The sequence below is a fragment of the Sinocyclocheilus anshuiensis genome, unplaced genomic scaffold (assembly GCF_001515605.1).
Source record: "Sinocyclocheilus anshuiensis isolate Anshui unplaced genomic scaffold, SAMN03320099.WGS_v1.1 scaffold447, whole genome shotgun sequence".
In the NCBI taxonomy this organism is placed as follows: Eukaryota; Metazoa; Chordata; class Actinopteri; order Cypriniformes; family Cyprinidae; genus Sinocyclocheilus; species Sinocyclocheilus anshuiensis.
The window spans coordinates 3,493,461-3,508,759 of NW_015552615.1; the positions used below are offsets into that span (position 1 = coordinate 3,493,461).

General features: G+C 37.1%; 1 protein-coding gene across 12 annotated transcripts in view; it reads left to right on the forward strand.

Moving 5' to 3' along the window:
• Positions 1-15,299, forward strand: part of ptprt (protein tyrosine phosphatase receptor type T) — a 280,622-nt gene that overhangs the window by 78,268 nt on the left and 187,055 nt on the right. For all 12 annotated transcript variants that reach the window (XM_016457210.1, XM_016457211.1, XM_016457213.1 and 9 more), the window contains exons 3-5: positions 9,056-9,327; positions 11,598-11,679; positions 13,496-13,611. In XM_016457210.1, the coding sequence (XP_016312696.1) occupies positions 9,056-9,327; positions 11,598-11,679; positions 13,496-13,611 (470 nt within the window). The remainder of the gene's footprint in view (positions 1-9,055; positions 9,328-11,597; positions 11,680-13,495; positions 13,612-15,299) is intronic.

Here is a 15,299-nt window from a genome sequence, read left to right on the forward strand (position 1 = left end):
CTTAAACCGCATAAACACATTTCATTAAACCAAATACACAAAATAATGTTCTTTTTATCAGCATCATATGACCCCCCTTTAAGATGTAAATGACTTGGAATATTCCTTAGAAAGAAAGAAAATGGCCATTTCCTTATCCAGACATGTACTTGGGCTTTTTCTATACTTCCTCTCTCTCTTTTCTTCAATATTTCCTTGTCCTTTGTCATTCTCTCTGATCTTCCTCCTGCATTTCTTCCCGTTGCTCTGACGCCCTTCAGAATGTTCCCCAGGAAACCCCTGTGGAGTTACATCGAACACGTCTGATTTCCAACTTTAGGAGTGCAGCTTCTGTTTTCATTTTGACCCAGGGTGGATCCATCCTGATTGTTATCTGTGAATGTCTTGTCTGTCGCTGGGATTTGAGTGTCTCAGCTTGGCTTTCAGCGGCCATCCCTGTGTGAAAGCATATGGACAACCTCAAATAACCGGCTTACAAAATCGCTCGTGGCTCGCTCTCAAGGGCCCAGGAATGCACTTCCCTCTGTGAGGTTGAAGAGTTCAGCGGGAAATATTTTATAGCAGCAGCACAGGCAAAAGTGTCCAATTGCTCTCAGGGGAGCAGTAACAAGGACTACTTAAGCAGCTACGGACTTCTGCCCACCATAACAGTTACAGAAGCCAAGATATCTCTACCAAACACTGGCAGGACAAATCTCTGTAGGTGTTAAGATGTGTAGAGCAGTGATTAGCGGTGGATGATATAAGCAAACATTTATATCACAATTTAGCTTGTTTATTCTGTCTATTATTCTATCTATTTATCGTTCTATTGTTCTGTCGTTCTCTCTATAAGGCCTTTTCAGACTTTCAGAAAAGCCAACATTCAACGTTTAGTTCAATTAATTTATTTGCTTTAAATTTATCTATCTAGATTATTACTAGATACAGTAATAAAAAATGTATTACAAAAATGCAATAAAAATATTATTTAATAATTAAAAGTTATTTACTTTATTTGCACAGTTAGGAAAGTTTTGCTAGTAGGAAAGCTTTGTAGCAACAGTAACTAACTAAGGGGGCTATAATATTGCAATGGTGGTTTTTGTTCAGTTGTTTTAAAAGTCACTTTCTACCAGTATCACGATTGCTAGCAATTTACTAAATATGCTCTCCTTTTGTGGTGCTCCAGCTTTGTCGTAGCACACATAGAACTCAAGGACACCTGGTCCATGCACGGGAAAGACTGGTCTCAGCAAAAAGAGAAGTGATACTAGATTTATGGCTGTGTGACAAGGTGCACTAAGCATCAAGTTCGCCTCGTCGCACGCTGCCAGCAGGGCGCCGCTGTCGTGCCCATCTTCTCGGCCACCTGTTCCTGTCATGAACCTGGACGTGGGCCGGCAATAGGTGGGCCAGGGCGACTGTGAATTTGGAGCAAGCAGTTCTTCTGTCCCATCACAACTCTTAATTTGACACAAATCTGTTCACCTAGAGCTAAATTTACTTGTTACTTGAGGGTAAATGGAGCTTGAGTTTAAATTGGCTTTCTCAGCTTCAGAAAATACTGACAAAATTGCACCATTTTTAGACAGTTCCTTTATCATTTTAGATGGTTCCATTTTCATACACATATCTGCAGTCTGTCAATTGAGATTCATTATTGCGCATTCTGTCATCCGGACTGTTTCGCAGAAAATATTAATCTTTTGCAGACATGGAGATGTGTGTCTGTTTAAAATGTATTTTTAGATGTTATTGGAGTCTTTTGCATCTCCTTTACCTTTCTCCCTGTTGTTTTTCTTCTTCCTCTCCCTTGTTAGGCTAGCTATGATCTCCCCAGGCAATTTGACCGCCTTTGGATCTTTTCAGTCCTTTCCTTTTACATGCTAATAATAAATAGCCAGAATACGATCAATTTGAGACAACCTGAGTCTAATTCAGCTGCTTGGCCACTGAGAGAGACTTTATTAGGAACTGATAAAAGGCCATCCTTTGTTCCAAAATGAACACACACACACACACACACACACACACACACAAAATAAGAATAAGCAGCAGAAGAATCCTTTTACCTTTTAAAACCTGTTCTGAAATGCAGATTTCAGAATTTCAAATAACCATAATTCAAATGCCAAGATGCCCAGTTTCCGAAAGCAGCAATCAAAAGAATGCCAAAATAAACATAACAAATTGGACCAAGATTCTTGAAATCTGCATGCCCAGCGGCCACAGAAATTATCTTGAAATACTTAAAATGTATGAATGTCATGGCACAAACCAAGTGACATTTATTATAAAGAAAGACAGCTTAAGCAGTTAAAATCAAGTTTCTCAAACACTATTGGAACATGTTCATAGTTTATGTGATGAACTTGTGATTTCATATATTTACTAAAAATCACAGCAAAAACTTTTTTGCCACTTGTTTAGATATTTTTTTTAGATTATTTTGTTTTCAAATGCATTTACTTACATTTTTAAATGTGGCTTAAAGGGATAGTTCACCTCAAATTAAACATTCTGTCTTCATTTACTATATTTATCATATACCATATCATATACCATATCTATCTTTCTTCTGCAAAGCACACAATAAAAGAAGATATTTTGTATCATTCTGGTATCAACATTCCTCCACCAAAGAAAGAAACTTGGAAAGCATGAGGGTGAATAAATGATGACAGAATTTGTATTTTTAGGTGAACTATCCGTTTAAGAATCTAATTACTTCTGAATACTGCCACTATATAGTATGTTTGCAAGACACATTCTTATTGTGTAATATTAATTAGCTGTCTGTTCTGTTTAAAAGCAACTGCTCCCTATTTGCATATGCATTTACCCTTGATTTAAATAGTCCCTCTATCAACATCAGTTCTTCTGTAGCCAATCAGCAAATGGAAGTCTAGTGAAGCAGAAAGCGTGAGCTGGAATCCCTAACCACAGATGAAGTTGTATCTATTGGATTTGCCGTTGGCCGATTCACTGATTTGCATTAAGGTGCCCAAGCATGGCGTCTTCACTCTGATAATGACACTTCAATTATTGATTTTCCACTTATCGGATTACCACAGTCTCGAGGGTTTGCGACAAGGCCCACCGAGGGCCCATGAGAAAAGGGCATCGGAAGTAAAGGCTGGCGTGATTTCAAAGGGCCATGACGAATTGCGGCACACAGCCGGTGGGTCTTGTTGACTCTACGCCAATCACGTGTCATTTGGCGCGACAAGCAGGGCGAGGCGGTTTCTGCTCGGGTTGAGATGGAAAATGGGCGTGCATGTGTGAGAAGTGATAACGAGGGCTTCGGAGAGGAGGAGAGGACACAGATAGTGCCATATCATGAAGGTCCATTACACATCTAGGGCAGCAAACATATGGGGCCCGGCTGAAGTAGCCAACTGTCTCCCGTCCTCTCTCTCTGCCATAAAAGCATCCATTCCATTCCTTTTACACTCACTTTCACATATACACCCTCTATGAGGTGAGGAGGGATTTGGGGAATTTACTGTGCTTAAATGTGTCAAATGGGCCACAGTGCAGATCCACTGTACTCTCGAGACCCCTATGAAGAGTATGTATGTGTTTATAAAGGGACGGCCCATCTGCAGCCTGTTGTTGGGGGGAGGGAATCAGGCACGCTTCTTCTCTCACGCTCGCAGCTGCTCCAAACAAAATGATTGCAGCTGACGCATCACCATTTCCTCTGAAACAGGGCCGTAAAGTGGACTTCTGATATGAAAAGGCAAACTGTTATTTATTTATTCAGTTTTGTGTAAATTAATGTTCCAGATGCATCTGATGTTTACTCTGATGTTTGGGTTAATGGCAAAGGGAGCTAATATCATAATATTTTTGTCTTTATTTTAACATACTTAAAGTATTTAAACCAAATTTATGTCAAAGTTTTTTGTTTTAAAAAATGTATTTGTTTTTTTATTTATTTCACATGCTTAAAAAAGAACCACTATAAAAATACAGTAATTTTTTTTTTAGCTTTTATTAGTTACTAACTCTTGTTTGGCTATTATTAATAGTTATCTTTTCAGAACATTATTCAACAAGTCTTCTGTACACGTTGCAGATTGACACGTTGATTTAACACAAATTAACTCATTTTGTGTTTCACAAGTCATTTCAGCTTTGTTTAGATTCGGATGTGACCGAAAGTGTGATGTCCGAGTTGTTTACTTAGTAATTAGTCTGTCCATTTCCACCATTTTAACCCTCTCAGGTCATTTGCGGATCAGTCGTGAACATGATAAGTGGGAATTATCTCATTCACTGGGTAATCGGCCAATTTTGTCCTATCATGTGACTTTTTGACTGTATTTTGCTAATGTCCCCCTCACATTCACACTACAGGACCTCAATTAAGAACACAATGAGCTCAAGAGAGACAAAAGCTGTTGGAAGGTGTCAGTTAAGAAAAAAATTAGTATTAATTGAACTCAAATTTTTAGAACTGTTTAAAATTTTGAGGTTGGTGTGTTTTTTTTAAGTCTCATGCTCACCAAGGTTTTATTTATTATATCAAAATAACTGTAAAACAGTAATACTGTAAAATATCATCACAACTGTTTTCTATTTTAATATATTTTAACATGTAATTTATCCTGTGATTCAGAGCTGAATGTTATTATTCCAGCAGTTATTATTCTAGTCTTTAGTGTCACATGATCCTTCAGAAATCATACTACAGTAATATGCTGATTTGACACTTAAGAAACATGATCATTGTTGAAAACAGTTGTGCTGCTTAATATTTTTGTGGCAACAGTAATAGTTGTTTTTTCTAGGATTCTTTGATGAATAGAATGTTCAAAAGAGCAACATTTATTTGATAGAAGTCTAAAAGAAGATTAATATAATTTTTTTTTAAACTTTTTAAATGTCTTTACTGTCACTTTTGATCAATTTAATGCAGCCTTGCTGAATAAAAGCATTAATCATACTGACCCCCAATTTTTGAATGGTAGTTTCAAAAATATTTTTATTGTTTTTTTTTTTGTGCCGTCTGAATATTTTAGCAGATGCCTCCGATATATGCTTCCACACCTATTGAAGCTCTTTCCTCGCTTCCTTTTTATTCCTCCCTGTGTTTTTCCTCTCAGCGCATTAGCTTTTCCACGGTACGTTGCAGATTACCACCCTTGCTTGGCTCAATGGTAAATTGTGGCTCAAAGTGCTTTATTGTTCCCAGGATAAAACTGGCAGGCAGAAATGAGGAATGCCGTGACTTTATCAGACCGAGCAGCAGAGGGCCCAAAGTACAGGGACCTGCCATAATTGCATATTAAAGTGACAACTAGAAGAGTTTTTGCTATTTGTCATGTGGGGGATCATATTATGATGGTGGGAATGTGACATTTAGTGCAAAGAGCTCCCAGTGGAAATACTCAGAGGGAATAATGGCTTTCACCGACAAGTCCTCTTGGTACTTTGCAGCCACACGCAGAAGAATCCTCTCTGAGAAAATGAGTTGAAATTGCCGCACAAGGGCCAGGTGTCTCTAAGATTGATGTGAATTGCACGGCATTCTAAAACTGCTTCTCAGATGTTTGAACCGATAAATCTTCCAATCAAGGGCGTTTAGACGTAAATGAATTCATATAACATCTCTTCATATTAACGCAAGGGGTGACAGCTGTCAACCAAGCGGCACTGAAGCGATACCTTATCGGGTTGCCTCGTGTGGCCCCTATGAAGATGTTTTACAGACTGTTGCGCTGTCCTAGAAAAACAGTAATGGATCTGTCTTGACGTTGGTCTTGAAAACCACGTACTGGTTATTGGTTGATGTGAACAGCATTAAATCACCAGTAGTGTAGCTGTGATTCTGTGAGGACTCTATTTTGTTGACGGCACGTTTGCTGATAGCTGAGAACGACTCTCATATTGCTATCGATTTTAGTAAAGGGGATCGCCAAGTGCTGCGTTTTACTCCAGAAGCTATTTTCGTTCTGCAGTAAGTATTGAGAGAAATCTTCATCGACATTGATTTGTGTTTATCTGCGCCCACAGTTGCAGGAAAAGGAATTATCATCCAAATAGTGTTGCCCTTGAGAATGCGCATAACAAGTTGTACATCATGCTCAGGTATTTCTCAGAAAATTCAGAAAATGACTTTTAATAATATTTTGATTCATCCCAGAACTCATTAATACATGAAATGTAAGTGCCTCCAATGCATTGGGACTCCAGGAGGTAATGGAAATCTGGTAATATCACTGAAGCAATTTGGAAGCTACATGTTTTTAATCTGTTTTCCAGCAAGAGCTGCGGCGGCATCGCATTCTTCGTGATGTAAACATTAATTTCCATTTAAAATTCTCATGCAAAGTCCCACCGCAAGATTGTGCCAATCACAGGCGTGTTTGTAGTGTTGTCGTGCTCATGTCAAGAATGTTTTGTGCATCCAGCAGTCCACCTGGAATAAAACGTGTTGAATTATTTGTCATAGAACCATTACATCCGATTTCACATTAGCTCAGCTTAAGACAGTGTAATCTACTGAAGAGGCCGATGGTGTGATTGAGGACACTCGTATTGACCGTGGTGGTAGGGCTGATTGCCTGCTTGTAGGTTCGCTCTAAATTACCTCGCGGTTCAAAGGCTTCACTTTGCCCGAACATATATATTGGCAATCATCAACGGTAGGGAATATATAGATGTCTGCTCAGAATACCTGATAGAAAATGCACGTGGGCCGAGAGGGTTGAATATGAAATGCAATCAGGTGAGTTCACTACCAGCCCTCTGTTTAGGGGGCCTTCGTTAGATTGGATCAGTGTGCAGAATTGATTGGCCTCATCCCAGGGCTCAAGGTTGTGTTGATTGATAGATGCGATGCGCTCGGGTCTTGTGGTCATACTTGTGATGAATGGGGTGTTATGGCAATGGCTTCCTCTGCCCACCTGGCAAATTATGCATGGTGATTTAGCACAGCCAGGCAGAAAGGTGTCGGGAAAAATTGGGACTGATTTTGACCTACGTATGTGATGTTTTAACCTAGCCCTTAACATATGCACATCCCTTGACGTAAGTATCACCATCTGGATCCAAAAAGCCTGGTTCTGCATTGGTAGGCTTTTAGAAGTTCTAATGAAATAACATTTTTGCAAAAAGTGTATATTATAGTAGATAGATATACTCCATTTTTTGCATGTCATAGCTTAGAATAGTTCCTAGTGAAGGGATCTGCATATGCACATGGCTTTGGAAATATTTCAAAGGTCTTTCAGTCACCAAATCATGAACAGACCAGTGCTATAATTGCTGTAAAAACACTATTGAATAGCCGGAGTTTTGATTGATAACCTGGCTTTCACCTTTGTTAAGGCTAAAACCTTTTACCTGACATGAATGAGTTGAACTCTTGTGAGATTTTTTAAAGAACTTGGAATGAATTACTATAATTTATCAAAAAAATGCCACCTTTGGGTCTTTAGCTTAACTAAATGCTTTTCCATGAGGAAGGTGAATGATTGTCACTTTTATCAAGAAAAATCATGATTTTTGTATTCTCTGAAGCCCTGCGCTCTTTCTTCTTTCTAATGCAGTGCAGCTGTTGGTAGTGACTTGTACAAAACTACTCATAAGGCTGTAAGATGGCATATTGTCTCATAAAATTGGAGTAAAATGGATGTAAAGCTGTCCACAGAATCATTTCATAAATAGTGCCTCAGCACTTACAGTTTCAGGGTGGTTTTATAGCAGGCAGTTACCCAGTTACTCGGTTATGTGATGTGTTCTGCTTACAAAGGCACAAAAGACCATGAACATGATTGTGTCGTGTAAAATGACAATGACAATGTAGCCTTCAGTGTGGGAAAAGAGTATACGATACCATACATCAAAACATTCTGTTCAATAAGCATTCTTTTAGGAGGTCTATTCTATTCTTCAACATCAAGATATTCTTGTTTATAACCATTGCCTATGGAAATATTCTATTCTGGAACATATTTTTATATTATATATTTTTATTTGAAAATGTATTTATTTTTTGATAATTTGTTTTAAACATTTTTTCATATTATTTCAGCATACTATATTGAAGTAATTTGTCAGTTTTTTTTCAAGAGGAAATCTATTCTGTTCTGTTCTATACATCATCTATGAACATGACTGATTAAATATTCTATTGTGGATTTGGCTAACACAATATTTTTTATATTATATATTATTTTTTTTTAAAATCAGATTTATTTGATGTTTACACAGTGTTTGGGTTAAAGAAAAAGTGTGACTGAATCAGTTCAGTCTTCAGTTTTTTGAATGATTCTTTAAAATATTGGCCCCAAGAATCAATTGCTAAGAAACACTTGTTCACTTGTTGCTTTGTTACAGCTGCTACATTTCCAGCTGAATGTGGTGAACTATTCTATTCTATTCTATTCTATTCTATTCTATTCTATTCTATTCATTATTGTTTCCATACCTTTTTACTATACAGATTTCTGTATGATGTATGTATTACTTTTGAGTAAATATTCTATAGTGGATTGGGCTAACACATATATTATTTGTATATTATATATTATTCTTATTATTTTTTTAAATATCGGTTTTATTTAGATGTTTACACAGTTTTTGGGTTAAAGGAAAACAGAACCCATATTATAATATTTTTAGCATGTTTATTTTAATGTACTATTTGATACTGAGCTTCTGTACTCGTACTCGTTAAAATGCCCCGATACCAAACGCCGACACCACACAGCATGAGTGCATCCCTAGTACTATTTATTTAAAACAAATTTGTGTGTTGATTCAGTTAACAATTTGTGTGACTGAATCAATATAGTCTTCAGTTTTTTTAATGATTCTTTAAAAGATTGGCCCTAATAATCAATTGCTAAGAAACACTTGTTCACTTGTTGCTTTGTTGCAGCTACTACATTTCCAGTTGAATGTGGTGAATTATTCTATTCTATTCTATTCTATTCTATTATGTTCTGCTCTGTTCTGTTCTGTTCTGTTCTGCTCTGTTCTGTTCTGTTCTATTCATTATTTCAATATGTTTCCATACCTTTTTTACTATACCAATTTCCGTATGCTATATTACTTCTAGGTTCCTTCATGATGGTGAATGCTTCGGGTCGTGCATCAGGGCAGAAGGCCCACCTGCTCCTGCCCACGCTAAAAGAGAACGACACCCACTGCATAGACTTCCACTACTCCTTGTCCAGCCGGGATGGGACGAGTCCCGGAACCCTCAATGTCTATATAAAAGTGGATGGTGGGCCACAGGGTAATCCCATCTGGAATGCCTCAGCACCCGTCACGGAAGGCTGGGTGAAGGCTGAACTCGCCATCAGCACCTTTTGGCCCAACTCCTATCAGGTAAGCATGACAATAACAATGCCAGAGTCATGGGTTTCAATACAGAGAATCTGCATACTTTTCTGGTTTTTCTGGTTTAAATACAAAAATTTTTATTAACAGTGACATTGACAGCACTTACAGTGGAAGTCAATGGAGTAAATGATTCTCTTGATTAGCAAGACAACCATCATCATTTAGGTTGTTTTTAGCAGGATGAGCCACATAGCAAACAAACGACTAGCAGCTAAAAGAATAGAAGCTAAAACAAGTACTGAAAATGTTGTCCCCTTGGCCACTGAAATCGACTGAAGTTTATTTTCTGCCATATATTCGTGGTGAATGGCACCAATTGAACTGCAGAGAGGGGTAGTAGATTGCTCTCTGCTCCAATTACCACTGCAATCACTGTCCCCTAATCTCACCCACAAATGGCCCTGGTGAATAAGCTTTTAGCTGTTAATTTTAGATCTGTCTTTTTGCTTATTACCTCTCACTCTCGCCCCCTCCTTCTTTTTCTCTTCTGATTCTTTAGACCCAGATCTCTCTCTATCTCTCTCTGCCTCTTACGCTTCTCTTCATTCTGTCTATAGATTCACCGGTCAATCTGTGCAGTGAAATACCCTCATAAGATTAGCCGTGTAATTGAATTAACTAATGAGAAGAGCAAATATTTAGAATGTGCTGGGAATACTCAAATTCTCTTGGCAAACAGCAGACCAAAATTAGCTAAAGGCAATATTTGCTGAGGGCATCTATTTGACCAGCAGGCAATATCAAAGCTTTTGTTTGCGTGTATGCGTGTGTGTATTTGTGCTTAGGGTGAATGTCACAAAAACATGTGTAAGTGTTATTATTATTATTTAGCATATTGGTATTTATTGCGTATTATAAATGATAATTATTGTAATTTAGATTATATTGCAATTCCTTTTAAAATTTAAGATGTATTTTTTTAAAAATTAAATAATATTGTATTACTTATAATACAATATTACAATTATGAATTAAGACCCTGGCATATTTTCGAGATTCAAACTCTCTGCATGCTTGTGCCCAGTTTGTGTTTTTTTTATCTTGCTGAGTTGAACTTAATAAATTACCTGTTAAATATCGAGAACTAATATCTACTAGAAAATCTGCCCGTGGGATCATAAACTATACTGACAAATATCCCGCTGTGAGTTTTATTAGAGCAACGAATTTGCCAGATAAGTGGCCAATTTTGCCAAAACGAATCTCTGGGTTAATTGACTTGTTTCCTGCCGTGATACATTTTAAATCGTAGGGTGCCACTTTCAACGTGACAGTGTTTAAAGAGTAAAGCTTTATGATATGCAAAAGCAAAAAAGGCAAATCTGTCTCTTTTTGAACTTGTGATGGTACATTTTTAAAAAGCAGTTCTTTTTCCCATGTCCTGACAGTTTTAGAGATCATTTGAGTCAGCCATAATGTTGTGAATAAATGATGAATACAGCAATGTCCTTGAGTAGGGGCAAGGATGATAAAAATGACGATGTAAAGGGCTTGCTCATTCAAAATTGAAAATAATGTCATTAGTTGCTCAACCTCATGTCGTTCCAAACCTGTGTAACTTGCTTGTGGCAGGATATTCGCACTGCTCTTTTCTAGGATTGAGAATTGAGAACTGAACAAACAACAACACAAAGCTAAAGCCACTGAAAGCAGTTTCCACAACATTTCTCATTCGAAACGTGACATTCTCTTGTTGTGGTTTGTGCAAACACACACCTTTAGTCTCTGCAGTCTCACCCTGAATAACATGGTGAGAACTGAGTCTGTTCGAGTAGATCGATTCTCTTGTCTGGTTACAGTGAGGCCTTTTTGGGAAGCCAGGGACTCAAGTGCATCCTGTGTCCAGGTTTTGGCATTCTACTTCCAGTCCTTGGCAGCTTTGAGAGAGAGGGCATTGTTCAGACCACACATGTCCTCACCACATGGCTTGTACAGTATGCCATACAAACCATGCCAGTCCCATATGTGTGTGCTCAGATTTGTGTTTACAGAGTTTCAGTGCAGATTATCAGATTATTATGTCTTGCTTGAAAAGTTTTCTTGTGCTATCTCTCTTTAAAATGAATGCAAGATGCATTGACATTCAAACATTTTTAAGTGTGCCGCAAGTGTTTGGGGCCGCTGTAGGTGGTTTTACAGTTAAAGATCTCTCCTGGTGACTTGTTGCTTGAAATAAATTCACCATCTCAGTTCAGACTTTAACAAGCTGATTTGATTTAAACACTTGATTTCCTCTCCCCTCTTCTCTCGTTTAGGTTATTTTCGAGGCAGTATCTGTACAAGGGCATCCGGGGTTCATCGCAGTGGATGAGATACACGTTTTGGCCCACCCTTGCCGTGAGTACACACATACATACACACACACAGCGCCTGCTTACTTTCACAGTCTTGGCTACGCTGTAGGAGTTCAGTCTGTCAACTACTGTGAAAAGCACTTCATGTGGATCGAGGGTTGAACAGAGATGGAAAAGTCCAGCAAACAAGCAGGTCTGGGCTGAGGATGAGAGAGACAGGGAGACAGATTGCAGAGCTGAGTGCTCAGACTTCAGGCCCACATCATTCTTGCTGTGACGGGAGAACTTTAGCCTTTGACTTCCATTGTCCAAGATATCTCTGTGTCACCAATGTAAAGCCAGCAGTGCCAATGAGGAAATGAGGCTAATTCATATTCATTTAGAAGTGAACATGACCCCTGGACTTATTGCGCATGATTAATCATTGCACGTCATTCCAAAAAAGTTTGACTTCATAAGTATTTTATTCATTATCAAAATCCTTATCATATAGAATTATGTTTGGTTATAGAAGTAAAATAGGTTTCGAATGACAAATCACATTTAAAAAAGTGACCGTGTTCACTCAGATGACATTCCATCCGTTTCCAGTGTGACTAATATTTTTTAGTTTTTTTCTTGAATTGTGTTATATCAAGAGTTTTTAGTTCCAGGGGTGATAAGTAACAGAAAATGAAAAGTGTCCGTGTATGTAATCATTGCAGACACTTTTATTCAAAGTCATTCATCTTAAAAGTTGGCATTGGTTATCTTTGCATAATGCATAGTTTTACATTCAGTGTTACACACAGTATGTGTGGTAAGCTAGTATTCCATTCCATGCAACCAGAATTTTCAATAAAAATGTATTAAGAACTGAGTTGAAGAAACACAAGCAGACCGTGGAAGTATCTATTTAAAAACTTTTTTATTTTTTATTTGCTATAATATACAGTATGTGGGTCATTTTAAGATTCCTTCATTAAATACTATTTATTATACTATTTAAACTGAGCTGGATGTTGACATCACTGAATTCAATGATGAACTGTCTTTAACTGAAAAATTTGTGTTTACTATTGTCATTTTGCATTATTGACACTATTTTCCTAATTAATGCTGTTCAGTTGCTTTGACACAATCTGTATTGTTAAAAGCGCTATATAAATAAAGGTGACTTGACTTGACTTGACTTAAATCTGAGCGCTTTCCACATTATAGAAGAGAAATTAAAAATAAGAAGTCTATATTCTAAGTGACTTTAATTGAAAAATATTGATATTGCTTTTGTGCAGAAATGCATGCACAGATAAATGAAGCTAGCAGAGAGAGTGGGTGGAGACTGCTGTACTGAGACACAAGAGTTCAGCTAGTGCATGAGTTACCCTTCTGACAAATGCACCTGTACATGCAAATGAGAGAATGTTTATTGGAAATAGTATTGAATACAAATGGGTGCTCCATTAAATTTCTAGTTTTCAGATGGTGATTCTAAATGTACAATCAGAAAAACAGACAGAAATGTCAATGAGATGTTCACCATCTGAAAACAAATATACAAGAACTGAAAGAAGCATTTGGACACTTGTGGAACACTTACAAAATCAGAATGTCATTTCATTAGATACAATAAATGACACTTGCTTTGATATTTTGCAAGGATGTTAGCACAAGTATACTTCATTAGCAAACAATGTCACAAAAATATATGCACAAAAACATGTTCATAGCTAAAGCTGTACCTTTTTAAGTATGTAAACACGTTTGGGCCACTGTATAGTTGACCACTAGTGTCTTTGGAGCATGTGCTTTATTTGATTTGCATGGATGATGTAAGATGTGTTTTGAAGGTATATGTGTGTATGTGTGTTTTTTGCTAGGTAAGACACCACATTTTCTGCGGCTGCAGAATGTCGAGGTGAACGTGGGACAGAACGCCACCTTCCAGTGTATTGCTGGAGGCAAATGGTCACAACATGACAAACTCTGGCTACAGGTGAGTCATGCACACAACCTCACACATATGCATTCACATATAATCTCACATAAACGGACTGCAACATACATTTTTTATTATCATTATGTTTTGTGTGTGCTATTTCTTATTTTGTTAAACTATGTGCTGCCTCCTTTGGCCAGGAGCTGCTTGCAAAAGAGATTTTAAATCTGAAGTTTTTTTTTTAATCCTGGTTAAATAAAACAAAAATACCTATAGAAACATTCAGTGACATATTAAACCTGGTATGAAAAAGTAAAAAAATACTTTGGACCCATTTTGTTACAGCAAAAAAGTACTTGTATTATATTTATGGTTTGGTTCAAACCTTATTTCTTTTCTCAAAAACAAAAACAATCATACAAAGATTATTTATTATAAAGACCATTTTCTTTAGACATAATCCAAAATGTAACTTAATGTAAGTCAAAAAATATATATATATACTGTATATTTGATTTTTTTCAACTTAATTTCACCATAAACAAAAGCTAAATTAGTAATAACATTAAAGTACTGTATATATTTTTACTTGAACTAAAGTAAAAGCTGGTGTTTAATTTAGTTTACTTACAGCAAATAAAGACAACTTTGAAAAACCTTAATTTTTAAAATATGCATTATATTTAACTGAATAACTGAACTAAACAAGTTTAAACCAGAAGCCAAGCTTTTCATTTAGACCAATATAAGATTTTAAATAAATAACACAGTAATTTTCGTTTTTTCAGTGTACATGCTCAAAATGTTGATTTTATCCCTGAGCATCTCTATTATGTGTGTGCGTGTAACGTTCACTTCATTTGCATTGGGAGGTTTTGAACCTTGGTCCCGAGACACATCGCTTGAGGAAACTTAATAACTTGTTGTAGATTTTTGTCAGCAGGATTTCTAAGCCAGTGTCTGTGTCCATGAAGTCTTGGATAAAATTACTTTTTCCCTTGGCTGGAGACTATAAGCCTTCATCTATCCTGTGCTACAGCTCTGAGACATGAAGACATAACAGCAGTTCTCATTGTGCACAGTGTGTTTTAAGAGCTTGTGCCTCTGACTTGATGTAGCACTATGGTCCACCTTGTAAAACATATTATGTGTGCTCATTACCGCGGGAAGTAGGGGTGCTGGGGGTGCTGCAGCACCCCCTGGCTCGGAGCTAAAGAAAAAATGGGGGTGCTGGGGGTGCGGTGTTAAACATAAATAAATTTAAATTTTGTAACAAAAAATAAATAAAACTAATTTTATTAATTTGAATATTCATTAAAATCATAGGGGAAAAAAGCTTAACGACAATAAGCAACAGTTGTCGCGTGACGTCAACATTGAAGATTTAAAAATACACCAGTCAACATAGCACAAAAACGCATTTCAGATTTTTTCACGAAGCCCAAAAAAAATAAAAAGAGACCGAGCCTTGAGCCGGCGATAAGGAAGCAGACCTGGAGCCTATGCCTAGTGTGCAGCCAACCAGCAGTAGGCATACGCATTAATCTTACTTTGTTTTAGTAGTATTAATTCTAACAATAATTAATTCTAATTCTAACAATTCTTCCTGATTATCCAGTCAGTATGGTAGGCTACTCTAAGAAGCCCTTTATTGTGGTCACACTGTAAAACATGAGTTAAAGGGGTCATATGATGCTGCTAAAAAGAACATTATTTTGTGTATTTGGTGTAATGAAATGTGTTTA